At 38.5% G+C, this 27432-nt stretch overlaps 1 protein-coding gene across 2 annotated transcripts; it reads right to left on the reverse strand.

The window, feature by feature from the left end:
* Positions 1–2684: 2684 nt before the first annotated feature.
* LOC131249152 (ABC transporter G family member 22) lies at positions 2685–17941 on the reverse strand. 2 transcript variants are annotated; one of them, XM_058249738.1, is made up of 11 exons: positions 17918–17941; positions 15048–15387; positions 13032–13099; positions 11002–11237; positions 10691–10846; positions 9425–9608; positions 8509–8817; positions 6046–6333; positions 5384–5668; positions 4712–4819; positions 2685–3412 (listed from the first exon to the last, which is right to left on the reverse strand). In XM_058249738.1, exons 1-11 carry the CDS (start codon positions 17924–17926, stop codon positions 3191–3193), a joined length of 2205 nt encoding a protein of 734 aa, XP_058105721.1. In that variant the 5' UTR covers positions 17927–17941; the 3' UTR covers positions 2685–3190. The 2 variants fall into 2 exon arrangements, with proteins under 2 accessions (XP_058105721.1, XP_058105720.1); XM_058249737.1 differs by having other exon boundaries at positions 8509–8820.
* Positions 17942–27432: the final 9491 nt, after the last annotated feature.

Genomic DNA, 27432 nt, shown 5'->3' on the forward strand with positions numbered 1-27432 from the left:
ATTTCTGGTCATACTTTAAAAATCTACACCAATGGTGGTCGTCCCACCTCAATTGGAATTGTATACTTCAAATGGTGCCCCACCAAGAAAAAACTATCGATCTGCACAATTCTGAATTTGCATTACAAGAATTCTCTCACAATTCAAAGCATAAAGCCACACTAATCTTTATACCATCGCGTAGCCCTTTGAACTATATTCTTAATGGTACATAAATCTCAAGATTCAATTTACTAGGCATGCAGATCTGTGGCCCGCAACGATGAAAAATCCCATTTAAATCTACGAATCTGTGTTTTTATGGATTATGTCATTTCAGGAAGTTCTTCAACTGACTTTAATTACCCTCCATTTTCTAGGATAAATGCTTAATTAACACCCCTTAAGCTTGGTTTTGGGAGGGTTGCAAGAAATAATCACCCACTTAATCCCATAAAATGAAGAGAAATTGCAAAATTACATCTGAAAATTTGAAGTCTCAATAATGCTCTCTTCTACGAACTTCCATGAAGATTCCTCTATTTAACAAACCTTATTCTCAATCCTAGGCAAATATTAGATTGTCCTTATATCTTAAGATAGAGAATTTATTAGCAATTGTTAGTATAAACCCTTTCAATTGCCCTCTAATTACCCTCATCATGCAGGAATATTGCTATTACCAACCTCTATAAATAGAGGAATTTCTCAATTCCAAGCCTTTGGATCGCGCTCAAATGCTAAGGCCTCGCAGGGTGTAATTCCTAAAGTTAGCCCAATGGTCTGCACTAGGTGGGGCCAGGGATAACGACGAACGGTTGGCCCAATTCCATCTTCGAGTGGGTTATTGTTATCTAATATTTGAATTTGTAAGTGGTCTCATTTAACGTACATGTGTAATTTAAAAGCCTCTTTTGAATTTGGAGTTATTTTTTCTATAAAAAGAAATTATTTATATCATGAGATTTATCAGAGATCGAGGGAATAGTACAAAAGTTTCATAGATTCAAACTATTTGGAACCCTAGAGTGTGTGACTCATTTCCTTAGAAGGTCGGCCTTAGGTCGGGCTAGTCCAGCCTAATAGGGCTACAGCTATATGGCTAATGCCTTTTTAGCCCAATGGTTGTTAACCGGACATACATAGGCGATGAATAAGTAGAAACCGAAATCAGCTACTTCAGACATAAGTAGTTGAAGCAAAAGGACTTACAATCCAAAAGTGTAGTACGAGTCACATAAAGCGTATGTATACTCTAAATCTTGGCTTATTTGCAATATTCATAAAACCTTCTCTGCTCATTTTAGTAGTTTTAGTGTTCATGTTCTTCTTACATATCGAACAAGATCTTAGTTATGCAAATTAGTTATAGATACTATTATTAGACTTGACCGCTTTGATTGGAAGAATTACTGACTATTGGTATATTGGTGATTTTAGAATCATAGTGAAAATTAAAGTTTAAAAAAAAAAAAAATCAACTTTTAATTAAGCTCTAATTTGGATCACCATCTTAGTATTATCAAGTTTCTAAAAAAACAAAATTAGAAATAAGCCATATCTCAATTTGTTCTACTTGATTTTAATTAGGTTAATTAACCTATCATAACTTGCCCAAGGCTGCTTCTTTGAGTACCTAGACGATGAGAAAAGAGTTGTGGCGGGCTGGGCCATCTTATTAGGCTTTCGGCCGACTGCGGTGGGCTTGGTCTTGACCAATGGGCTATCAAGCCTAAATACTTTAGGATGTAGCCTGTTGGACATAAGCCAGTGGGGCCTAGCCTGTTGGATATATATAGGCCAGTGGAGCCCACTTGTGGGCAATCACTAGTGGATGGGTCCCACGAAGTTTAACTTCTTTTTGTTAATCATCTTTCTTTCTTTCATCTTAAGATTTAAACGAGGAGACAAGGATAAGATTGGATAATCTCTTATATCATTGAAACTTTTCGTCCCTCCTTATAAGAAAGAGGTTCTCTCCTAAATAACATATTAAGCAACAACGAGAGTAAATAGAGAAAATCGAGAGATTGAAACTTGTCCATCTATCTTGTCCTTTAAATAATCTAAGTCATAGATTTTAATATGAGGTCATGTATATTGTAAAATCAGAGGAGTGATTAAACTCATCTGCTCCAAAGGTGGTTAGGTGGACTGCTAGACTTGGACCGTTCATCCTCTATTTTGTGGAGGTCCCATTTTATGTAAACCGTTAGATCTTGAGGGCCCACTCTTCCGCACAGACTTTCGTAGTCAACAACGCGCATCCCCCTGGTGCTCAGGTGGGCCAGCTATGCCCATTTTCACCCTTATATTTAGTTAGGTGCATATTTAAAACATAATGTTCCATGCACATGGATCAATGTGCCAAATGTGCAACGTATGTGACTATCAAGTGCAAACTACAAGTGCACACATGCAACCATCATCTTCAAGCAACCGGCATGTGGCATGCGTTACTGTGTGAATGCTTTATAAATGTTATACATATGCCAATCTACTTTTGCAAGCATATCCTTACTCCCGCATTAACTAGTAGGAGTTGGACAAAAAAAGAACAACTAGTCTTAACAACATGACTTAGATAACCTGAACTGACATAACTCTATTTGCCCCTTAATCTATGGTTAGTGTTAGTGGGCCAACGCTAATCAGTAGCTAATGTAAAGAATCACATCAGGAAAATTTTCAAGAGATCTCAACCATAGGAAAATTTTGCACTTAAAATAGGATAATACAGTCGCCATTTAAACATTTCTCAGGGATAAAATTTACAGGCTTTTAAGAGTTGGAATTAAAAACCCCCCCAAAAAAAAAAAACAGAGAGAGAGAAAGAGAGCATGAAAGATGTGGATCAGATTCCTCCGTTTGGCCCTTCATAAAAGAAAATTGAAATGCCTGCTCATTTCAGCCTTGTTAATATAAAGGAATGCTGCCCAAGACTTCCCATCGTGTCCCATGTGCAAGATCCGAGCCGTTCACTAGACGGCCCCCACGGTGAATGTACCTTATTGAAATGATCAGGCCATCTTTACTCATTAGGTGGGCCACATGTAAGTTGGAACTTATAATATTCAAACAGCCTGATCATTTGGACTAGGAATATTTAGTGAGGGGACTGCTTAATGATTGGCCCCGATCATGTATGCGATCACAATCAACTGCATTCCTTTGATGATTTTCTTTTCATGGCCATAGTTGGAGCTTTAGATCAAGGTATGGATTGGAGCCTCATCCGTCTCAAGGAGATGTAAGCCAAAAGGCGGTACACGAAGATCATGGCGATCATAGCCAGTACTTCCTTCAAGCCACTGTCTGGATGAAGGACATTTATAGATGGAGCGACATTATCATACTGCACCTTGAGAAGTAGCCTGTAAGTATGGTAGTTGAACGAAATGTAGCGGATCCATGATATAAACACTGGTACTTTCTGCAAGATCACAACAAAACAGCATTGAAAGAATTGGATTTTAGATGCAGCGAGCCACATCGAAAAATAGTTGAAGTGATCTGATTGATCTTGAATGACTAGTGGGCCACACCTTGCATGTTCCCCGGTTCGAAATTCAGGCTGTCCACTGATTAGGTGGGCAACATATATAAGATATATATATATATATATATATATATATATATATATTTTAAAGGCAATTAAATATATAATGTGTGACCCACCTGATGAGTAGAATGGCTTGCTTTTGGCCTAGGCCATGTTCATGGTGTGGTCCACCTCATGAACGGCCTAGATCTTGAGCATAATGGCTCTATTTTTTCCATGAACTATTTCCATTGTTTTGAGAAAAAAGAGCTGCTCTTGTCAGATTGATTAAAGGGTGCATCTGGTTGATTGCCATAAAAATATTTTGGATTTTGGAATTTCTATTCTTAGTGAAATTTCAAAGGATTGTGAAATAGTGTTCTTTCTGTTGTGTTGGCAAGAAAGAGCACTTTTCTATTTAGGGTGTGTTTGGTTGACCCAATATCAATCTAAAATTTTCATGATATTCAGTTTAACCAAACGTACACTTCCATTGGTATAAAAATATTTCTTGGGTTATTTAGGGTGAAGCACTTTGGGGTAGGGATTTGTGGATTTTTCAAATGCACACCTCCATGAATCCATGGATTTAAGGAAAATCCAAATCTCCACAGAAACTAAATACTTGAAAAATCCTCAAAATGAACTATTCTTATAAAAGAAAAAAGGTAATTTCTTTGCAATAAATGTTCTACCATAGTAATAGGTGCTCCCCAAATATATGGATTTGTAGTTTGATTTTCAAATAATAGACTTGAAAATTAGGAGAAAATGAACAATTCTTATGAAAGAAAAAAGGTAATTTCTTTGCAGTAAATGCTCTACCATAGTAACAAGTGCTCTCCAAATCTATGTATTTGTAGTTTGATTTTCAAATAATAGACTTGAAAAATCCTCAAAATGATCTATTCTTATAAAAGAAAAAGGTAATTTCTTTACAGTAAATGCTCTACCATAGTAACGAGTGCTCCCCAAATATATGGATTTGTAATTTGATTTCAAATAATAGACTCGGAATTTACCAAGTCCAATGAATTTGACAAATTCATGGATTTACCAAATTCAAATTCTCATTTTCTTGATCTGAAATAGACCCTAAGAATCGAGAATTTACATGCCAAGCCAAACACAGAATATGTTCTTCTACTTTTCTCATTTTTGGAAGTGTAATTCCATTCCATGATTTCTTACCTTCACAAAGAATCCACCAGCCAACATGAAGGTCATCACGGTCACTGATGCGAGTGTAGTAGCCTTCTTTACATCCATCAAAGTAGCACCGATCACCAATCCAAGACCCTGCAATCACATCCTTGAATTAGCTTCCCAGGCTAGAAAAAGAAGAAGGAAAGAAAAAAGGGTGTCAACGGGCAATCTAGGCCAGATCATGGTTAACCCAAATCTCAACCTGCCGGTCTGGGCTGGTTCGGAGCTAGCCCATGACTAACCAAGTCTCGACGGGCCCGATCGGAGCTAGCCAAAACCCGACCGGATTACTAATAGGCCAAACTCTAATGCTGAGCCTTTGATTTCATTCTCAAACCCTCTCATTAACATCAAACTCAATTGGGTTGGTTTGATAGAATATTTAGTAAAACCCAAGTCCAAGCCTAACAAATTTTTTCTTAAATGAGTAGCCGCAAATCTAGACTGTCCAAATTCAAAAACGACAAGACTGTCGGAAATAGTTCACCTCCAATCAGTAGCCATCAAACAAGACGGTTAAGATGGCCGATTCATACAGTTAACATTTTCCAATCGATATCATTCCTACAGTAAAGACATGTATTCAATGTGGAAAATGCATGTTTCATGCACCTGGTCTAACCTAGCTGGGGCAAAGCTTAAATCCGAGCTGTTTACCTGAGCTGCAATGATACTCAAGAATACGATCAGCATGCTTAAGAAGAAGGGAGCAGCTCTTGGTCGTAAGCCCGCCATGAAGTAGACAATGGCGAGGAAGATTACAGGTAGGAAGAGGTCGAGCGGCAGGTCGCTCGTCGTCCTGGCTACGAAGTATGCACTTAGACGGTACATGTCAACCGCTCGCTCCTTGTTCAGCATCGCTCTTTCTTGAGGGAATGTGAAGATTGCAGTGAAAACTGGAAAGAAGCCCCAGAACACGGCGATGAAGAACAGCAGACCAGACTGCGAAGAATGGAACATGATCAGAACACAAGTTCTAATTAGAAAGATTAGTGCAGTTAGGTGGTATGTAAGATCTATGCTGTTGATCATGCAGTCCAAAAATGGATGGTTATGAAAAAAGGATAACCAACGGTTCACATTCGGCGATGTATGCGCACGGCCCATCCAGTGAGTGGCACATAAACACATGGTGGGGCCTATCTAATTAGCATCCTGGATCTCACACAACCTTGGCATTGCTGAATTAGATATGCATGCCTTGAGGATAGATAGTTCAGTTGTAAATAGTTAAGGGATGTTTCTCTCTACTGTGAGAGTAAACTATAGCCATTGATCGATGGGACCAATCAATGAGCTAACATGGCCAAATCTAGTACCTGATCTTGCAGACCTTTTAAGGTGGTAGTATCAGAGTGCCACCAGAGCAAGCCCAAGATGATTGCAGTAGAGATGACTTGGGTAATTCGCATCCAGCTCAGATAATCATGCCGTCTTTCCTTTATCCCTCTCCAAAAGAGGATCGAAAACTGCTCGCACCAGCTCGCTCCCCAATCTCGCTTGCGTGACGACACCTTCAACTTGAGATCCTCGTCGATGGGGATTGGAGCTTGCAGCTTCTTCTTCTCTTTGTCTGCAACCCGAGTCTCATAAGCCTCCACCAGATACTGTATTCCATGCATATGTTAGCCCCGAAAATTCTATGCTAAGCATGTGTTGATTAATGTCTTGAATCTGTATATCAACAGGTATGTCGATGACAGATGGCATTGAAGGCTGTTCAATGCCATCAAAAAAATCCTGGAATATCACAATTGGTTGGTGGACACTTTAGGTGTCCTACTCGATGCAATCGACAAGCCGTGTTGATGATATTGAAGTCCCATCAAAGTGCAATCGAGAAAATTCAAAAAATATATGTTTAGTCACTAGAACGTTTTGGTGCATTAGCCTGGAAAATTCTACATATAAGCGTGAAACTAGGAAAAAGTCTATCACTTGTTCGAGATCTTGAATTTTGTAAGGCTGTGTTTGTATCGTGACAAGTTCTTACAATCTCTGATGTACATGAGAATTTTCAAAAATCACGAAATGGGGCATTTGTGTGTAGTATTGAGGTGGAAGAGCTCCTAATTCAGATACTGCATTCCATACATATGTTAGCCTGGAAAATTCTACATTAGCCATGAAACTAGGAAAAAGTAGTATTGCTTGTTCGAGATTTTGAATTTTGTAAGGGCGTGTTTGGATCGTTACAAGTTCTTACAATATCTGATGTGCATGAGAATTTTCAAAAATTGTGAAATGGGGTTTTTTTGTGTTGTATTGGGGAGGAAGAGATCTTTCTAATCCTCATGATTTCTCAAGATTCTTCTACTTAAGAGTAGAAATCCCAAATTCACATTCCAAGCCAAACACAGCCCTAGGCGACATATGGATGCACCGTTGAATTGAATTGCAATAATTAATTCAATAGAAAGGGAATGACCAACTTGTAGTTCACCATAATAATGAAATTGAACTCAATTTGCAGTTGAATAGTTGCAATGCGGGGCTCATTCTCTGAATGCAGCCATATGGTTATTTCCACTTCAGGGAACTAATTATTGCAATTTGATTCACTTGTGCATCCAAACATGCCTCATTCATCACTAGTCTTACTAACATTTTGTAAGGAGCGTTTGGACGTGATTGATTTGGTGATGTCTTATCCTTGTTCTTCATTTTTTTAAAATCCCAGTCTGTCTGTACACTTAGTACTAATGAATGCAAGATCTGGACCGTTCATCTACTGCCTTCTAACATAGATGGGGCATTGATGTAGAGCGGGTCGCAGACAGTTTCATGGCCAAGATGGATCAGAAAAGGCCCGGTCGACGACAGAAGTGATCCAGACCATCGGACCTTAGATCGGGCATATCTCGCAATCCGGAATGAGTTATCTAACGTAAAATGTATGATTTTGGGGTAGAACGAGCTACTTTAGCCAACCAACCCTGCTACGCCGGGTTGCGCAGCCCGGAATTGCGAAAAACCCCTTGATCGACAGTCGTTTCCCTGTTTTAATTTCGTTTTTACTATAAATAGTAAGTTTTTAATTTGATTATAACTCTTCATCCGTCGGGCTTTAGGAGTTGTGCCCAACGTGAAAAGAGCTTAAAATAATTAGGAGAACGGTTTGGTGAAGCCAAATAGGACACTTACTATTTTTGGCCGAAAACCTTGTACACTAGTAGACATCACGACCGTCTATAAATAGTAAGTCGCGAATTCTAGGAGTTTGAGTTGTAGTTTGATTCTGATTTCTTTCCCATTGCTTGGTACCCCTATTTAAAAGGTTGTGAACTCGTTTTTACTCAGTCATTAATAAATTTCGAATTTATTAGAATTTATTTTTATTTTCTGCTTTCTTTCCTCGAGGAGTCCAGAGAAGTTCCATGGATTTGGCATAGTTATCCTCTTGAGGAAGACGGTGCTCGACCTCACGTCCTCCCCTGCGTCAGGCATACCCCAAAAACGACAGTGATCGAATGAACCCAGCCACTAATATGAAGAGTTTTGAAGATGAGAAATAGACCCACCAAAAAAAAAAAAAAGGTCCAACCAAATGTTTGATGTTCAATGGGTAAAAATCCTTCAAACAGTGGACGGGATCATCTGACCACTGTAATTTTTGGTGTGTGGTCCACCCACAACAAGGCCAAACAGATTAATAGTCTAGATCTTGCATAGGTATAGTATAACAATAATATATATATATATATATATATATATATATATATATATATATATATATGTGGAGAAACACATGAGAGTTATAATTCAAAAACAGCTTACCATACCTCATGCACATCTGTTTGAGATGGTTTTCCATTTCTTGTTTCGGTCTCGGAATTTTCCATCTGCACTCTATCCTCCAATTCAGACGGCACAGAAACGTCGTTTATATTCCCGTTCGCCAGATCGAGCAGGAACTCAGCCGGGTTCATGGCGATGAGTGGAGTGCATCCGATCGATGAGAAATAAACCATGGCTTCTGATGCCTTCCCAAAGTAGAGCAAGCTTCCCTTGCCGAGAAGGATGAGCTTATCGAATTGGTGGAAGAGCCTGCTCGATGGCTGATGGATTGTCGTCACCACCGTTTTTCCATCCTGCTACACATCATCATGGTAGAATTTGTGAGATTCTATCAAATTGACAGTCGAAAGTCTATTTTAATTTCGTTTTTACTATTTATAGTAAATTTTAATTCGATCATGATCTTTTGAACTTTAAAAGAGTCATGCCCAACATGAAAAGGGCTTTTAAAACTTATCCCTTCAGTGTAATTTTCCTGTTATACTCCATCCATAGTTGGGTCAGCAATTTGGACGGTCTACATTGCTTTAAAACTATGCTATTTGTACATTTGCAGAGTCACCACCATTTTTTAAATGGTGCAAAACTAAAATAGAAGTAATTGCTCTTGTTTTCCTATTCTATGTTTGGATGCACTGTTGAATTGAATTGCAATATCCATATTTGAAAAGTAATAGAGCCGTTATACGCGTCTACTTAAAGATTATAATTTCCAACGAAGCATCATTTCAATTGGGTTATTTCCTCTTGATTGAACTGAATATTTTCAATTCAATTCAATTTAATTGTCCATCCAAACACGCAAATAGAATATGACAGGTTTAAGAAAACGAGTCATGATCGGGCGAGTCGACTCCGTGAGCATTTCACACATTTTGTTGAGTTTGTTGGCAGTCATACCTCAGCAATGTCATGTAGCATCTTAACGATCTTTAAGGCGGTCGTGGAATCCAATCCAGACGTCGGCTCGTCGAGAAACAGCAGAGAAGGGTTGATTATAATCTCATTTCCAATGCACACCCGCTTCCGTTCGCCACCGGAAACTCCTCGAACGAACGACCCTCCGATCATTGTATCTTGGCACCTACACACCCACATTCCCAGACAATAATTAGCAATGCCATTTATCTTATTTGAATCATGACATGAAAATATTCAAAGCTATGCATATATGGGCCCACATGTATCATATAAGGTTGTCATTGGACGGTTTGAATTTTGGGCCATGTTACCTTTGGGACCGGTATATTGATGTAGGACGTGGCACAGATACATTCTTAGCATGGTTGGTGAACCGTAAATTGGCCATAACGGGGTGCACAACCGATCAATCTTTAACTAAAACGGGCCATCTGAGGTTAACTGACCCACAAATTGGGTCGCATCTATCCGTTTCGTCAGAAAACGCACACTTTAGGCTCAAAAACGAAAATTTAAGAAAATTTTAATATTTTAAGTAATTTTGTTTTTTTTTAATATTTTATTATTTTTAGAGTTTTAGATTTTCTTCTTTTAAAAAAATAACTTGTAATCTGGGAATCTTCTAGCAAAAGTTTATTTGATATTTTTATTTTTAGAAATTAGGATTTAGAAGAGTTTTACTAGAATTATGATTTTTATTAGAGTTAAAATTTTACTATTTTTGATAATTATAAATTTTGATTTAGTTTTTTTTCTTATTTAATAGTGTAACAAAGACATACACATCAGACAATTATCAATCAACTTATTTCAGATTTATTTAGAATTTATTTCATCTCCTCGTGCATTCAGGTCTAGAATCAGGTGCGTTGATACGGGATTGATGGGCCAGCTAGGCCCATTGAAAGCCCAAGTGTCACATCTATGTTCGATTTCGCGATTTCCTAGCCATCCAGTCTTTGGCCTTTTCTCCAGACCATGTGTATTTTTCTTAGCCATCCATTTATAGGCCACTGATCAGAGGGTTGAGAACTTGGGATCTTCCAGTCTAGAAGATTTTTGGGGCATCAGTACTCCTCTATGTTGGGCCTCATCAGATCAAAGTTATGGGCCCCACAAGTTTTAGAGTGGTTGTATATCAAGTGTCATACACAGCCAGATTAAGAAATAACTCCTTTTATATCTATACAACTGAATTTGAATATTGTGTTTTACGAAATTTTGGCCGGAAGAACACAAGCATACCTCTCGAGTCCAAGCTCACATATCACATCCATTGCTCTTTCTTCCTTCTGTTGCTTTGTCAATGTCTTTGGAAGTCGAAGGAGCGCCGCGTACGTAAGCGTCTCTTTCACAGTCAGATGTGGAAACAGGACGTCGTCCTGAGTCACAAATCCTATCCTGCAAATACCCAAAAAATTAAAATTAATACATTTCATGTGGCATTCTTTTCTAGAACAATGTTTTATCATTTCAAGTGATGAGTCTGTACTCAGGACTGAGTCGACTCAACTGAGTTCTGAATAAACACTAAGTTATTAACGTTGGATCTTTACCTGCGTTTTAAAGACTTGGAATACGGTTGGTCATTGTAAGTGATGGAGCCACCAGATGTTGAATCGCTTACCCTTCCACTCAGAAGATTAAGAAGAGTAGTTTTGCCGCTGCCGGAGGGTCCCATCAGTGCAAGAACTTCACCAGGGCTCGCCGAACCGCTTATGCCATGCAGGATGTCTTTCTCAATAGTCGTCCTAACGGTTTTTATAACCACCTTGTATTTTACGTCCGTAAACTGCATGGTTTAACGAAAACATGAAATCCGCATCAATTCACACACACACACACACACACACACACACACACATACATGCAGCTTAGGTTTAACCCAAGATGAGTTGAGGGTTAACCCAAGCCCAACTCAACCTTAATAGGAGTTGGCCTTAGGCCCGAGGGAACCCGGACCCGAGCTAAAGGTTTGAGTTGGATCAGGTTAACACCTAAAACTAGTATATTAACATATAAAATCAAATGGCTAACCATCAAATGACAATATTAATTAAAATAGCAAAATAAAGTCTACAATCATCACTCATAAATAAATAAAATTAAAGAAATAGATAAATAAAATTTAGTATGTGGACTCCAAGTCAGTTCCAATCATAAACTTTATTTTCTATGCGTAGACAACTAATATTATAAACCCGGTATGGCAAGGTTCCACCTATGGACACGGTTTGGCTAGTGACCCCAACACCAGCTGTTTAGCTGGTGTCAAAGCTCTGTGGGCCCTACTATGATGTATTTGTTTTATCCATGCCATTCATCTTTTTGCAAGCTAATTTTAGGGTATGAGTCCAAGATGAGGCAAATCCAAATTTAAGGAGGAAAACAATGTTGATTGAATGTCCACTGTTAAAAACTTCATGAGGCCCACCATAGTGTTCATTTGCCATCCAACCTGTTGATAAGGCCCACTATAAGAATTGAATCCTGGTTGTTCCTGTGGTGTGGTCTACGTACGGTTTAGATATGCCTTATTTTTGGGCTCATGCCCTAAATTGAGCTAACAAAATGGATGGCCAGCGTGGATTAAACAGATACATCATGGTAGGGCCCACAGCTCTGACACCAGCTAGCTGGCCGGTGTTAGGGTCACTAGCCAAACCGGCTCCTCAACTGATGAACCCTAATTTCCAAGTGGGTCACAATTTTACCTATACTTCAAATATGTTAGTCATAACTCATATGTATATAAACTATATATGAAATCAGTTCGGTTCAGTCCAATTGTATCATGTCTCAGCCTAGGCCCCACCCAACTTAGGTTCGGGTCGGGAATTTTTAGACCAAGCTCAACCAAACCATCCTAAAGTTCGCATTGGGCTAACCTGATTCGGGCTAAAGGCTAACCCAAGTTGCACCTTTAAATCGTAGGCACGTGCGCCCGCATCGTTTACGCTATTTATGCTCATCGGGCGCCATGCTTATACTGCGAATGTGGACCGCCGATTAGGGGTGACCACCAGCCGGGCTGACCCATCAGGTTTCGCAACCTAGCCACATATGGGTCGAGCTCATGCATGTAAATGGGACCTGTAGGTCAGGTCTAGGCCTGAATTTTTATGGCTGATTAATAAATCATCTGGGCCTAGATTTGCATAATTGTCTATTGTGGCCCAAAAAAGACATGAGAACCGGCCCATTTATGATGTTCAAGATCAGGCCATCCATCGACAGCCAATAATCATCTTCTGACTAATCCTAAAGAGGAGATTCATCGCACACTTGCGAACATCTCACACATGTGAGACACTGGAAAACCGTCAGGTAGCATGGTCCAAAAATCAGGTTGGCCCATTCATCAGGCATTCATCCCCTTTGTATGTTGGATATTAGCTGGAATTTAAACCTCTAATCATCTTTTCTCTAGCTCTGTTTCTATCATACACGTGTAAGGTCCTGATTTTGGACCACGGCATGTTTGTAGTGGGCCCCACATGATGAATGTCCCAGATCTCGCATGCGTGTTTGATCTCACCATAGCACTAGCTTTTAGTCTTATGAATGCATGGAAATGAAAGCGTACCTTGAGATAGATGGGCAATGTGGGCTCTGTGATGACCTTTTTACGTGGGCCAGCTTCGAGATCCTCCGCTGCATGACAAGCACGTGGCAAATAAGATCCTCAAGAACATAAATTGGGTTTGTAATTTCATCACAATCTCTCTAGGTTGTAGCTATGGCCCACTAAGATTCATCCTACATTGCAAATTCTTCCAAGGGCCTAGATCAACTCACTCATGACCGTTGGATAGATGATCATCAACCACCGTTGGATAGGGATGGGCCAGAGCAGATTGCACAAGGACCCCAAAAGTCACCAGGACTAGATGTTCAGATCGATCTGAAGTTTTCAAAACAAACAAATGTACGGCTGGGATGATTTTGGCACCGTTTCCTAACCTGTTTGTCTGTTTCTAACATCGTGGCCCACCTGCTCAGTGGACCATCTTCACTTTCAGGCGAGAACATCATGACAATCGGACCCACCTGATGGACGGTCTGGATACTGCATGTATGACTACCATGCGAGATTGTGTAGTGAGGCACCCTCCACCCTTTTTACCTATGTGGGGCCCACTATGATGTGTGTGTTTTATCCACGCCGTCCATCTAATTTTTTCAGCTCATTTTAGGCAGTGAGCTCAAAATCAAAGCATACCAAAGCTCAAGCGGACCACACCACAGGCAACAATAGGGATTGAATGCGCACCGTTAAAAACTTCCCAGGGCCTATCATGATGTTTATCTGCCATCCAACCTGCTCGTAATGTTACACAGACATGGATGAATGGAAAATACAAATATCATCTTGATTCAAAACTTCTGTGGCCCCAGATAAATTTTCAACGGTAGGCGTTCAATTCCCACCGTTTCCTGTGGTGTGTTCCCCTTGAGCTTAGTTTTGATCTCATGCCCTCAAATAATCTGGAAAAAGGGATGGACGGTAGGGATAAAACACATACATCACGGTGGGCCCCACATGAATATCTACAGAAGTGGGCCCGGGGGAGGTACAGAAGGCCAGTTTTGAATGATCTAAGAGCCAATATACATCAGTAGCATTGAGGTGATCAAAACCGTTACTGTAGTGGGACCCACAAATGAACGGCTATGATGAAATTTTGTACAATCCAAAGTCAGGGTTCCTCGAATTAAAGTATCCCAGTAGAATTTCTCACCATGGGTCATCCACAGGTGGGCCAACTGACGAATTGTTTCTATCCAGGATTGCCTGAAACCTAGACCGCAGGAACTCGGTCTGAAGCTTGGTGGGGCCTACCCTGATGTTTGTGAGAAATCCACTCCGTCCACTCATTTTTTCAGCTCAGGTTAGGGAGGGCATGAAATAAAAATGATGAAGATACAGAACTCAAGTGATCGAAAAAGTGGGGAGAGAGATGCCCACCGTTGAAACCTTTCCAGGGTCCACTATCATATTATATGTCATCCAAACCGTTCAATAGGTCATCTTCACTGGGATAAACTGAAAACATAAAAATTGTTAGCCCAGTCCGAAACTTCTGTTGTCCAACGAATGTTCCAATGGTGAGCGTTCAATCTCCACTATTTCCTGTTGCGTGGCCCAATTGAGTTTTGAATTTTCCTGAATTTTAGTCTCATGTCCAAACATGAGCTAGTAAATCAGATGAACGGAGTGGATTTCTCACAAAAATCAGGATATGGCAATCCGCGTACCCTGAGGACTACAGTTTCGTTTGATCATGCAAACTAACAACCGTTCTCAATGGAAAGTTAATGTACCACGCATAGCTGTCCTCACAGCGTGCGTTGCAAACATGTACACGAATGACTGTTGACCATTAATCAACGGCCCGCATTCACCCTGCAAATGTGCATTGATCAGGAAAGTATACTCCAACCAATCACGAGATATCCGCTGTGGATCCATAACTGGGTGGTTCAATTGCAGTTACTTACATGCCACGTGCACGGTACACTCAATGCATGTGTATGAACATAATACTCCGCCAGAGCATCAAAATCGCTACCGGAATAAACTGATAAGAGCGTTTCTCACCGTTTTCCTCGTCGCTGAATCCCCTTAAATCGGCGATGTCTTCAGGAGGAACAGTGAAGCCGGTGAAGGAGAAAGAGAAGCCCAAGCTGGCGCTGGAGGCTCGGCTCAGCGCGGCACCGCTGGCTTCGTCAAGGTCCAGCTTCAGCTGCCCGCTCCGCGACTTCCTTATGTGTTTGCCGCGCCCGGGCGAAGCCGCCATCCGCTTCCCGAAGCTCGATTTCCGCGCCAGGGTCGCGTTCAGCTCGGTTTCGGCCGATCCCGATCGGCTTGGCGATTTCCTCGCCAGCGTGTCTAACTGGTCTGATTTCGTTCGCAAGATTCCCGACGTGGTCGTATCCATCTTCACAAAAAATAAAAATAAATAAATAAATAAAAGTAGTCTTTATTTGCATACGATACTCGACCCCATGTTATTAACTGTACACTCGCGTTTTCAATCTGCACAAGTGGCACATGATTGAGTGATCCTGACCATTGGATGAATGTCCCACTTGTATAGAAAGTAACCCAAAAAATTTCCACTGTGGAAGAATCCTACCCCTTCAACAAAAGGCCTGTAAATAGATGCTTAAGAAGATCAATATGGCAACGGTCTACATTCAACTACTGTTAAAAATTCCCTAGATTTGTTGAAATCTGGGAAACCTTTTTAGACGATGGGCCATCCAAGGCCGAGTACACAAGATCAACGGTTCTCAGATTACTAAACCGTGGGCCCACTTCTACGAACTTAAATCCGGGTACACTTAGGTATCGGGTAGCATATCCATAATTGAATAGTTTCACACGCGTGTGGAGCCCAGGCCAACACAGGTATGTACACGTGCCAATATGAAACACGTCTGTGAGATCTTCTGTACTGAAAATCAGGCCATCCCACACCTTCGGTGGGCCATCGCCTATTAACAAATGAACGGACGAGAAAGAAAGAATTTAGCAGTCAGTTTGTTCTGACATTGTGGTCCACCTGAGTAGTGAAACTGCCTGATTTTCGAGGCTGAATACCCAGTCAGTACTTTCAACAAGATCGAAAGCCCAGATCTTGCACATGTGTTCCATTTTACACGTGTCGAAACCTATGCATGTATGTGTACTTGTAAGAAATGAAAAATACATGTGTACCAGATAAGAATGCACTGGGGTCGTATGTTGTTCGTCTTGCACTATTTTAAAATGGTGGTGACGCTTCAAACGTTCACATTGCATAGTTTTACCGCAATCTAGGTTGCCCAAATTGGGTGGCTAAAGTAGCTCGTCCTATCCAAAAATCATATATTTTATGTTTGATAATTCATTTTGGAATGTGAGATAGGCCTGATTTAAGGTCTTACTGGTCCAGATCACTTCTGTCACCGACCGGACCTTTTTTGATCCATAGTCATGAAACTGTCCACGATCCACTCTACGTTACTTAATTGCTCATAAACAATGAACGGTTATAACAAATTAACCCCATTCAAAAGTTTAGTATCATCCAATTGGTGTGATTTTGTACCATGGCTTGATACCTTGGTTCTATTAAATGAACCACCCCGATCAACGATTAGATGTCACAGGTTTCATTTAAAAGGTTTGGGGGCACTAATAATGCAAGCATAAACCCTTAAAATGGGCTTCTTCATTTTTTTTCCATAATTCTGCAGCAATTTTCCATTACTCTTTTAAATTTTGATTTTATTTGGTTGAAAAGAAAATCAGCAAAAGCCCTTAAAATGAACATTTTTTCAAATTTTACACAAAAAAAAAAAAAAAAATCTATTATTCTTTTAAATTTTGATTTTATTCTCTTGAAAAGAAAATCATATCAGGAAGAGAATTGATATTCACCCCATCCTATCTTTTTCAACTTGTGCAGTATCATTATAACCAAAAAGTTACAAAAGGGTGTTTCCATTATAAATTTTTTTTAAAAAAAAAAAATTTTAAAGGTGGGTGTATCCTTGGAATTACATTTTCTATGGTTTTATTTAGTTAAATGGTTAAAAATCACGGAAAAACCACTTTTTCTCTTTCATTTCTTGTACGTATTGTATAAGCCTTTTATATCACAAATCATAACCCAAAAAACTCCAAACAATCCTATAAAATACCCATACCTGGTATGTTTTTTTCCTACCCTTATGATAATATTACTTAGGGTGTGTTTGGTTGCACCAAATTTCATGAAATTTGCACCAAACTAGGCTGCCTAACCATGAAATATGTTGAAACTTCATGACACTTGGAGTAACCAAACACACCCTTAAAAGAAAAAGAATAGAATAAAAAAGTTTAATCAATTTCAATGTAATCCTTGTGAATCTGTGGAAAATTGTCATAAAAATATAAAATATATGAATACATGCATACATAAAATACGTGTATATATGGATGCATGTAATGGATACATACACGTTGAGTCTCCTGTTTTATGTAAGGCAGTTCCCTTCTGTATGGTTTTTTTGATATTAATATAGACGTCCATTTTTTTGAAAAAAAAAAAATGTAATGGATACATACACGCATATAATATATGGATTTCAAAACCCTTATATATCACAACATTATAATCCACACAAGCTCCAAAAAAAACCCAAAAAATATTTTGGGTTTCTTCCTTTTTTAATATTAGTTACTAAGGAAAAGATTAGAAAAAACAGTCACCCATAAATTATTCAGAAAATTGAAAATAATATACGTGATTACATGCATACATACATATATGTGGGTGTTTGAACTAAAATAAAATCAGCCCAACAAAGAACATCATTTTCTCCAATTTCATGAACATATAGATACTTGTAAAAAATGATAGGACTGACTAAAAAATAGTTTTAGAGCCCATCTCCCAAATTTAAAAAATAAAATAAAATAAAAAATCTCTAACTCACTAAGAACATAAGAAAATTGCATTGATTAGTGGGATATATGAAAGTGGGATTTTTAAGTACCTTTTGGAGAATTTCAGTATATCTGATTGAAGGGATAGAAGAAAGAGGAGAATCCCAAGATAGTGGAGGCTTTGAGCTTCTCTTTTGAGAGGAAACAGGCAACTCAAAGCAATCTGGTTAGTTGGGCATTATAAAGAGATAGGGAGCAGTAAGATGAATTACCAAAATGCCCCTATCCTGTCTTTATATTGCTGAAATACCCTTCGATTTTTGGAAATGGACATGTATTACTTGGTTGTCAGGATGGGTACGGACAAAAAAGCTCTTTTTTCTTGATGTGCGCTCGAATTACTTTATCTTTATTATTTTGTTTTTGTTGGATAAAATTGAAATTTTGACTCGTGGGTCAATGTGAGTTGACCCGGCCGAGTTGTGAGTCAATCTTGTTAATTCATATGGTGAAGAAATTCTTGAAAATATTAGTAGAATCGGGACGTCTAGTGTTTTAATTCATTTACTAGATTGGTATTAAGATTAAGAATAATCAAAGCAGTGATGATGAATTTAGTATTTTTTACGCTTCAAGATAGAGCCCATCAGAAGAGGATGAACCCTTGAGCCATAGCTGATTCTTGATAGATAAGCCCATCCTGTTAAGGGAGCTCCTAAGGACGTTCTGGGTCCAGGTCAGGAAGCTATGGAGGGTGCACTTTTGGCCTATCTAAGCCAACATCATGAGGGCTCGGGGTATGAGCCATGTTTCATAGAACAATTGAGAATCAACACAGCTCCACTCTACAACCAGGCTATATGGGTTGCATATCGAGTCAACTCGGTCAAGTAATGGGTTGCGCAGACCCAAACCTTCAATGCCACCAATAGCCCGACTCAAAATCTAAAACCCATCATTCTTGTAAATGTGCTATACTATAGCGGATCGATAAATTAGGTCATTTGGTTTGCAAATTTGGAGTTAGTGCTTGCTAGCCGAGCATGACCTGCCGAGTTAACTCAGCTTTGAGTTTTGAGTCAATCAACTAAATTAGTTATAATATATAGTGAAACTGATCAGTTGCTGAGTCAACTCGTTCATGGGTTACGAAACCAGACTAGACATTTGATCTTAGCAAAATAATTCAACTGGGTCCAATAGTAATCAGATTAATCTTTGCATAGAATTTTTAAAAAGAGAAATACTCACACACAATTATTTGTATATCCAGCTAGTTTATGTGGAGGGCCTACCAATTTTTTATTTTATTTTTTTATGTATCTCGCTTGTCCAGCAAAATCGACCATTCTGAAAATAGGATGCCCCAAAATCCATACAACTGGGATGGCGTCGAGGGCCCACCATAGTATTTGTATGGTATCTAGCTTGTCCAGCGAGGTTGTCCCATCATTAAAATAGGATGCCCCGGAAATCAGGTTGATCCAACTTTCAAGTAGGGTATACCTTAAAAAATAATGAACCACCGTATAAAAATCTCCACATTCATGTAGGGCATCCCTTTTTATAGTTAGACAACCTGATTTTTTAGGTATCTCATTTTCATCAACCTTGCTGGATGGGTAAGATGTTGTATAAAATCATAGTGGGCCCCACACATCAATTAGTTGTGTGAGAATTTCTCTTTTAAAAATATATAGTGGCCAATTTATTCACAGATATCAAATCAAAACTTGCCACTCAAGCTTGCCCAATCAATTCAACTGATTCAAGCACCAAGTCAACCAATTTTCTTTTAAGATTTTTATTTTATTTTATTTTATTTTATTATGGCCAACATGTGGTCCTAGGCTATGAAATGCTGGAAAGATCATTTGACTAACACCCAAGTCATGGCCGATCACTAGCGTTGTATAATCATAATCAAACAATTGAAAAATGCGGCACTATGCAAAAATGAAATCGATACATCAAAATGTCAGATTCATAGCTTTGATTGGCCGGCACTTCGATGTACCGACATGAGATTTGCATATATCTCTATATAATGACATCTCTTCAAATTTTCCACACAACACTACATATGTTGCATAAGAAGTGATATTAACAACCCCTTGTTTTTACAACACATGTAGTGATTGAATGTAATTAACCAAACATCTAAAGGCAAAATGCATAAAATATATGCATTCTAAATATTAGTTCCGGGGTTCCCAGAAAAGTCGAAATTAATGGAACTAGAAGAAGTAGAAAAGAAAGAGGAGAAAGAAAAAGACAACAATAAATGTTGGTAGTGACATATGATAACTTGAATTAGATGTTACATGCATTTATAATCGAAGCCATTGGTCTAATGCGTTGCATTTGGATAGACTATTTAGGGCAACAGTTTGAATGATTTAGATTACCTTATGACTATGTCACATGTATAGTTGAAAAGTCTAATTATTATTTTTTTCAAGTTTTACAAAATTAAAATATAAGTCTAGCCCTTGCATGTAATATTTAATTAAGACTCTATTTGGATTACTAAATGTAAAAGAAAACAAATGCATCAATGCACGTACTTTGTTATGCTTTGATACAAAAGTGATATAAAAATATTATTATTTTGATTTTACCATCAACAAACCAAACATTTGAATCAACTGTGAGATACAAATGTTGTTAGGAAACAGGTAAAGTAATTATAATTATTGCACATTTACTTTAGTTAATTGTGGTTACTGGTGAAATAAATAGCCCTAAGGGTATGTTTGATTGTACCAAAGTTCATGAAATATCATAAATTTTACAGAAAGTTAAACGTGAAATGAATAGCCTTAGGGGTACGTTTGGTTGCACCAAATTTCATGAAATATCATAAAATGTACGGTATACTAAGAAAGAAATATGTAATTAATGCACTTTTTCACGACATTAGCTTTTTAAAAAAAAAAAAAAATTTTAAAAACTTTTAAATCCAAACAGTGACATCAATATATTTTTGTATAATTTGATATTAAAGTAATATAAAATTATCATTTTTTACAATTTTATTATCGACAAATCAAACACTTAAAATTAATTGTCAACTGCAAATATTGTTAGGAGAAACCATGGCTACTGGTGGTGAAACAAGTAGCCTTATGCATTGGTATGTTGGGTTGCACCTAATTTCATGAAATATAATAAATTTTATAGAAAATTAAATAAAAGCAGACTATTAATCATGAAATGTTATAGAATTTCAAAAAATATGGTGTTACCAAACGTAGCTTTTAGTATCCTTTTTTAGTCCAAGCTCCCAAATTTATCTTACAACACAAACACAATTAAAATAGGCCGTTAAACAGTATCACGTTCATAAAATCAGGTAATAATTGGGGTCTAATATGCAATATTTGACCCTCAACAATAACGTGATTTTTTTAGGTATCTCATTTTCATCAACCTTGCTGGATGGGTGAAACGTTGTATAAAATCATAATGGGCCCCACACATCAACTGGTTGTGTGAGAATTTCTCTTTTAAAAATATATAGTGGCCAATTTCTTCACAGATATCAAATCAAAACTTGCCCCCAATCAATTCAACGGAGTCAAACACCGAGTAAACCAATTTTCTTTTAAGATTTTTATTTTATTTTATTTTATTTTATTTTATTATGACCAACATCTGGTCCTAGGCTATGAAATGCTGGAAAGATCGATTGACTAACACACATGTCATGGCCCATCACTAGCGTTGCATAATCATAATCGAACAATTGAAAAATGCGGCACTATGCGAAAATGAAATTCGATACATCGAAATGTCAGATTCATAGCTTTGATTGGCCGGCACTTCCATGTCCCAACATGAGATTTGCATATATCTTTATATAATGACATCTCTCCAAATTTTCCACACAACACTACATTTGTAATATGTTGCATGAGAAATGATATTAACAACCCCTTGTTTTTATAACACATGTAGTGATTGAATGTAATTAACGAAACATCTAAAGGCGAAATGCATAAAATATATGGATTATAAATATTAGCTCCAAGGTTCCTGGAAAAGTCGAAATTAATGGAACTAGAAGAACTAGAAAAGAAAGAGGAAAAAGAAAAAGACACAACAATAAATGTTGATAGTGACATATGATAAGATGAATTAGATGTTACATGCGTTTATAATCGAATCCATTGGTCTAATGCGTTGCTTTTGGATAGACTATTTAGGGCAATAGTTTAAATGATTTAGTACCTTATGACTATGTCATATGTATAGTTGAAAAGTCTTTTTTTTTTTTTTTCAAGTTTTACAAAAATAAAATATTAGTCTAGCCCTTGCATGTAATAATTAGTTAAAAGTCTATTTGGATTACTAAATGTAAAAGAAAACAATGGCATCAATGTACTTTGTTATGCTTTGATACTAATTAAGTGATATAAAAATATTATTATTTTGATTTTACCATCAACAAACCTAACATTTGAACCAACTGTCAAATACAAATGATGTTAGGAAACATGTAAAGTAATTATAATTATTGCACATTTACTTTAGTTAATTGTGGTTACTGGTGAAATAAATAGCCCTAAGGGTTTGTTTGATTGTACCAAAATTCATGAAATATCATAAATTTTAAGAGACCAGTAAAAAGTTGTAATCAATGCACTTTTTAATTTAGGTAACTACGGTTACACGTAAATGAATAGCCTCAGGGGTATGTTCGGTTGCACCAAATTTCATGAAATATCATGAAATGTACGGTATAACAATAAAGAAATATGTAATTAATGCACTTTTCACGACATTAACTTTAAAAAAAAAATTTAATAGCGACATTAATATATATTTATATAATTTGATATTAAAGTAATATAAAAATATCATTTTTTTACAATTTTACTATCCACAAATCAAACACTGAAAATTAATTGCCAAATGCAAATATTGTTAGGAGAAACCGTGGCTACAGGTGGTGAAACAAGTATCCTTATGCATTGGTATGTTTGGTTGCACCTAATTTCATGAAATATAATAAATTTAGCAGAAAATTAAATAAAAGCGGACTATTAATCATGAAATGTTATAGAATTTCTCAAAAATTGGTGTAACCATACGCAGCTTAAACTAATGGAGAATAAGTATTTAAAATTATTGAGAAAAAAAGATGAGGGTATTTTGGTAATTTAACATCGAGGCCTTTTCAACAGTCGTAAAGAGCTGGACGGAAACGGAAGAGGACAAAAGAGTCAAAAGGACATTTTTGGTGGTTTCCAGATAAGGAGCTTTCTGTGGCGGTGGATGGTGGAGATTGGTCTGCCACATGGTCCAATAAGAATGCTGCACGTAGTGGATGGTGGAGATTGGTCTGCCACATGGTCCAATACGAATGCTGCACGTAGCAACGATAGCATGCTTCCCGCGATTATTGCTGGACGCGGATTAGATACTGACAGGTTGAGTGCAAGACTCGCTACTGAAGTGACGTCACCAACTTCTATGGGCCCCACCATGATGTATGTTTTGTACCCATATCATCCATCCATTTGGAGAGATCATATTAGGGAATAATCCTCCAAAGAATGAGTCAGATCCAAAGCTCTAGTAGACCCACTACAGAAAACAGTGGGAGAGTGACGCCCACAGTTAAAAAGTTCTAAAGGCTACAAAAGTTTTTGATCAAGTTGATATTTGTGTTTTCTCTTCTTACATGTCTTCTTTAACACATAAACAGGTTGGATCTCAAATAAACATCATGGTGGACCTTCGGAAGGTTTCAACTGTGCACGTTACTCTCTCCTTTGTTTTCTGTGGTGGGGTCCACTCCGGCCTTGGATCTGCCTCATTCTTTGTATCATGTCCTAAAATGATCTCTCAAAATGTATGGACGGTGTGGATGCAAAACATACATCATAACGAGGCCCACATAACTTGGTGACGTCACTTCAGCAGCGAGCCTCACTCACTAGCTAATCCGCGGCCATTATTGCTACCGCGGAACTGAAAACGATGATAATGGAGATTTATGCAAGTGAAAAGACCAAAATGCCCCCATGTTTAGCTAGAGAAATTACATGGTCCTCCTGATGCATTAAGTAGACACGAGTGGAAAATATGGTTCGTTGATCCAGGATTCTGATCTGATGGGCCCCACTTTTGACGGTGGTGATGACCTGAACTTCTTTGAGATTGGATGATCTCAGGCATCAAGCTTTTGGCCTTTTCCACGACCTCTGGACGCGGCTTTAATGGATCCCTGACTGTGGGGCCCTTACATCCACACCGTCCATTCGTTTTGACAGCTCATTTTATCACATGGACTCATAAATGAAGTAGATCCAATCTGAGATGGACCATATTGAATACCCACCATTAAAACTTCTGGGGAGCAACCGAATGTTTATTTGCCATCTAACCTGTTCATAAGGTCACAAAGACCTGGATGAATGGACCACGCCAATATCATCTTGATCTAAAACTTTTGTGGCCCACAAGAAGTTTTTAATAGTAAATGATCATTGTTTCATCTGGTATGGTTCACCTGAGATTTTGGACCAACATTTTTTGGATCACGTCCTAAAATGAGCTTTCAAAACGCATGAACAACATGGATGTACGGTAACATACATCAAGGTGGGCCTCACAATCAAGGATCTATGATTTGAAACCGATCAAAGGGTATGAATTTTCCACCTTAAAATCTAAACATGCATGATTGCTTACATGCATGATTACTTTTTCATTGGATGCTCAAACAGCACACGACTAATATGTTCTAGTTATGCTTATCGATAAATCTCCATGTATATTTTTACATATATTTATATACACTTATACATATATGTATGGATCACAAGTAACTCCTTACATATATTTGAACACGTGGGTGTGTGTGTATGGGAAAGGGTCTGTGTGGGCCCCACCGTGATACGTGTCGACCCTCAACACCGTGCATTTGATGGGTCAAAATCAGCCGTGTAGTGGCTATACCATCTAAAATCATATGAAGACATGCCAAAAACATATAAAAACACTTGGTGGGGCCCACTTGAGTTTTGAATGCTGCTGAAACTTGGTCTGAACCCTCATCCAAGTGGGACACACATAATGGATGGGCTGAATTTGCAAACCACATCTCGGTGGGCCCAAAAAATGATTATGAATGTTTTAATGGTGCACAACCCCTCTCAACTTCTGTAGCTGGTGTGGCCCACACAAGTTACGGATTGACTTGATTTTTAAGACCTAGGCCCACAATGGAATGGAGCATCTGACTAATGGAGTAGACTTTAACACGCATCACGGTGGGACCCACACAACTCAGACCTCATGGGACATTCCAATCAGCTCGAGCGCATGGTACCTTTTCCCTGCGCGCGCGCGCGCACACACATATATATATATATATACATATGGATCACAAGAAATCTCCATATACATATTTACGTGCGTTCTAATACACATACTTCTGTTTCAGAGTGTGACAATAATAGGGAAGAAGAGGGCCACCATTAAAAATTACATAAGTGGGCAGTTTCTAGCCATTAGATCATAACTTCCAGTCAAGATGATTGCAGGGCTCTCCTTTGATTTATCAAGCGAGTGTCCGCCCAACATACCACAAATCGTATGAATTGCTAGCTAGATTAATTGATAGTTGTTCACCTTGGAATAAACATGGCCCACCCAGATGAGATTGGGCCATTGATAGTCATTCACATTGACTGAACATCCCTAAAAGCCAGTGAACTGATCTCAGCCATTAAGTTTTTGGCCTTTTCAACGATCCCATGGTTAGGAACACATCAAAGGATATATGAATCTTCCAACTTGCGTATTTTTTAGGGAGTCCCCATCCATGTTCGTTGCGTTCAGATCAACGGTGTGGATCATCTATGAATCGCATCCACTCTCACAAACACGCATTGCAGGACACTATTCAGGTCCTAATCGGTCAGGATCCCATAACTTCTCTTTGTTTAAATGGTATAAATTCTCTGTCGGAAATGATTGGCATACGTGTGCATCTATTCAAACCGACCAACTTGTAGGCAGCTTTGTGGAGGGACCCACCGTAAAAAAATTTATATTAGTGGGCTGTTTCTAGCCGTTAGATCATAACTTCCAATCAAGATGGCTATCTCTAGTGGCAGGTGCTGTGGGGCCACCATGATGGATGTGCTTTATATCCACGCTGTCCATCCGTTTTTCCACCTCATTTTAGAAAATGAGCCCAAAAAATAACCAGATCCAAAGCTCAAGTGGACCACACCATAAGGAAAGAACCGGAATAATAACACCCACCGTTTAAACCTTCCTAGGGCCCACCGTCATATTTATTTTCCATCCAACCCGTTGACAAGGTCACAAAGATCTAGATGAAGGGAAAACGTAAATATCAGCTTCATCCAAAACTTTTGTGGCTGTGATTGCGTCCAATTACCACTTTTTCCCATTGTGTGGTCCACGTGAGCTTCCGATCTGCTTCATTGTAGGGTTCATGCCCTTAAATGATCCGAAAAAACTGATGGACGGCGTGGATAAAACACATGCATCACGGTAGCCTCACGATCCCTCTCACCAGACAATCCGCTTCCCATCAGATGACATGGGGCCGTGTATCAGGTTGGGCCCATAGCTCGAAAATCACATTGATTGAAAACCCCTTAAAGCAGGTGTGCTATAAATGCAACGGTCAGAAGTCCTCTACCGTATTATGTTCGACAATCAGTGTGATGGATTTCGTCCAGCTACCATTGAATGTACGGTTCTGAAAGGATGAGACGTTGGAACTGAGGTCTGACAGGGAGACAAGGTAAGCAACGGTCCTCGTTTAACCTGATGGGATAGTTCTGATTAGCTGTGTTATTTCTTTTCTAGAAACCCCCTGGTAGGGCCCACCCAATAAAATCGATTCATATGTATTATGTACCATTGGATACTAATTTATCTCCCTCCTCCAGCAGCTGAAAAACCATGCAACTCTCTCGTGATCGAGACCGTTGATCTGGTGGGCCACCTTATAAATTTGCTATAGGAAAAAAATCGCAGTGATCAGTCAAGTTCGCCAATCTAGTTTCCATGAGTCTTGTTCAGTGAATGTGAACCGTTTATTTGTGGGCCACATTGGATGTGTTAAGATCAAAACCCTTTATTTCCTTGACCATCCATACAAAGAACTAGAGGTGTACACGAACTGAGCTAGCTTAGTTAACTCGCTGAATTGGACTCGAAAAAGCTCGATTCAACTCGCTCAAAGCTAAGTTCAAGCCGAGTCGAGTCAAGCTGATTTTTTGAGCTTGAGAATGAGTTTGAGCCGAGTTCAGGTAAGCTCCAGCTCGACTCGACTCGGATCAAATCCAGCTTGAATCCAGCTCCAATCGAACCGCTTTGGTGACTTGGTTACTTTGCCATTAATGTTGCTCACCAACTGTTCGAAAAAATGACTCAATGAAATGTAATTGGTAGGCGATAAAGAAGGTTTGGCTGGTGGCAAGTAAGGTATGTATATTAAGTAAATACCTTTTTCTAAATTTTTATTTTTATGTTATTTAAAAGGTGTTTGATAAAACACCTATGAAACTAT

The sequence above is a fragment of the Magnolia sinica genome, chromosome 6 (assembly GCF_029962835.1).
Source record: "Magnolia sinica isolate HGM2019 chromosome 6, MsV1, whole genome shotgun sequence".
In the NCBI taxonomy this organism is placed as follows: Eukaryota; Viridiplantae; Streptophyta; class Magnoliopsida; order Magnoliales; family Magnoliaceae; genus Magnolia; species Magnolia sinica.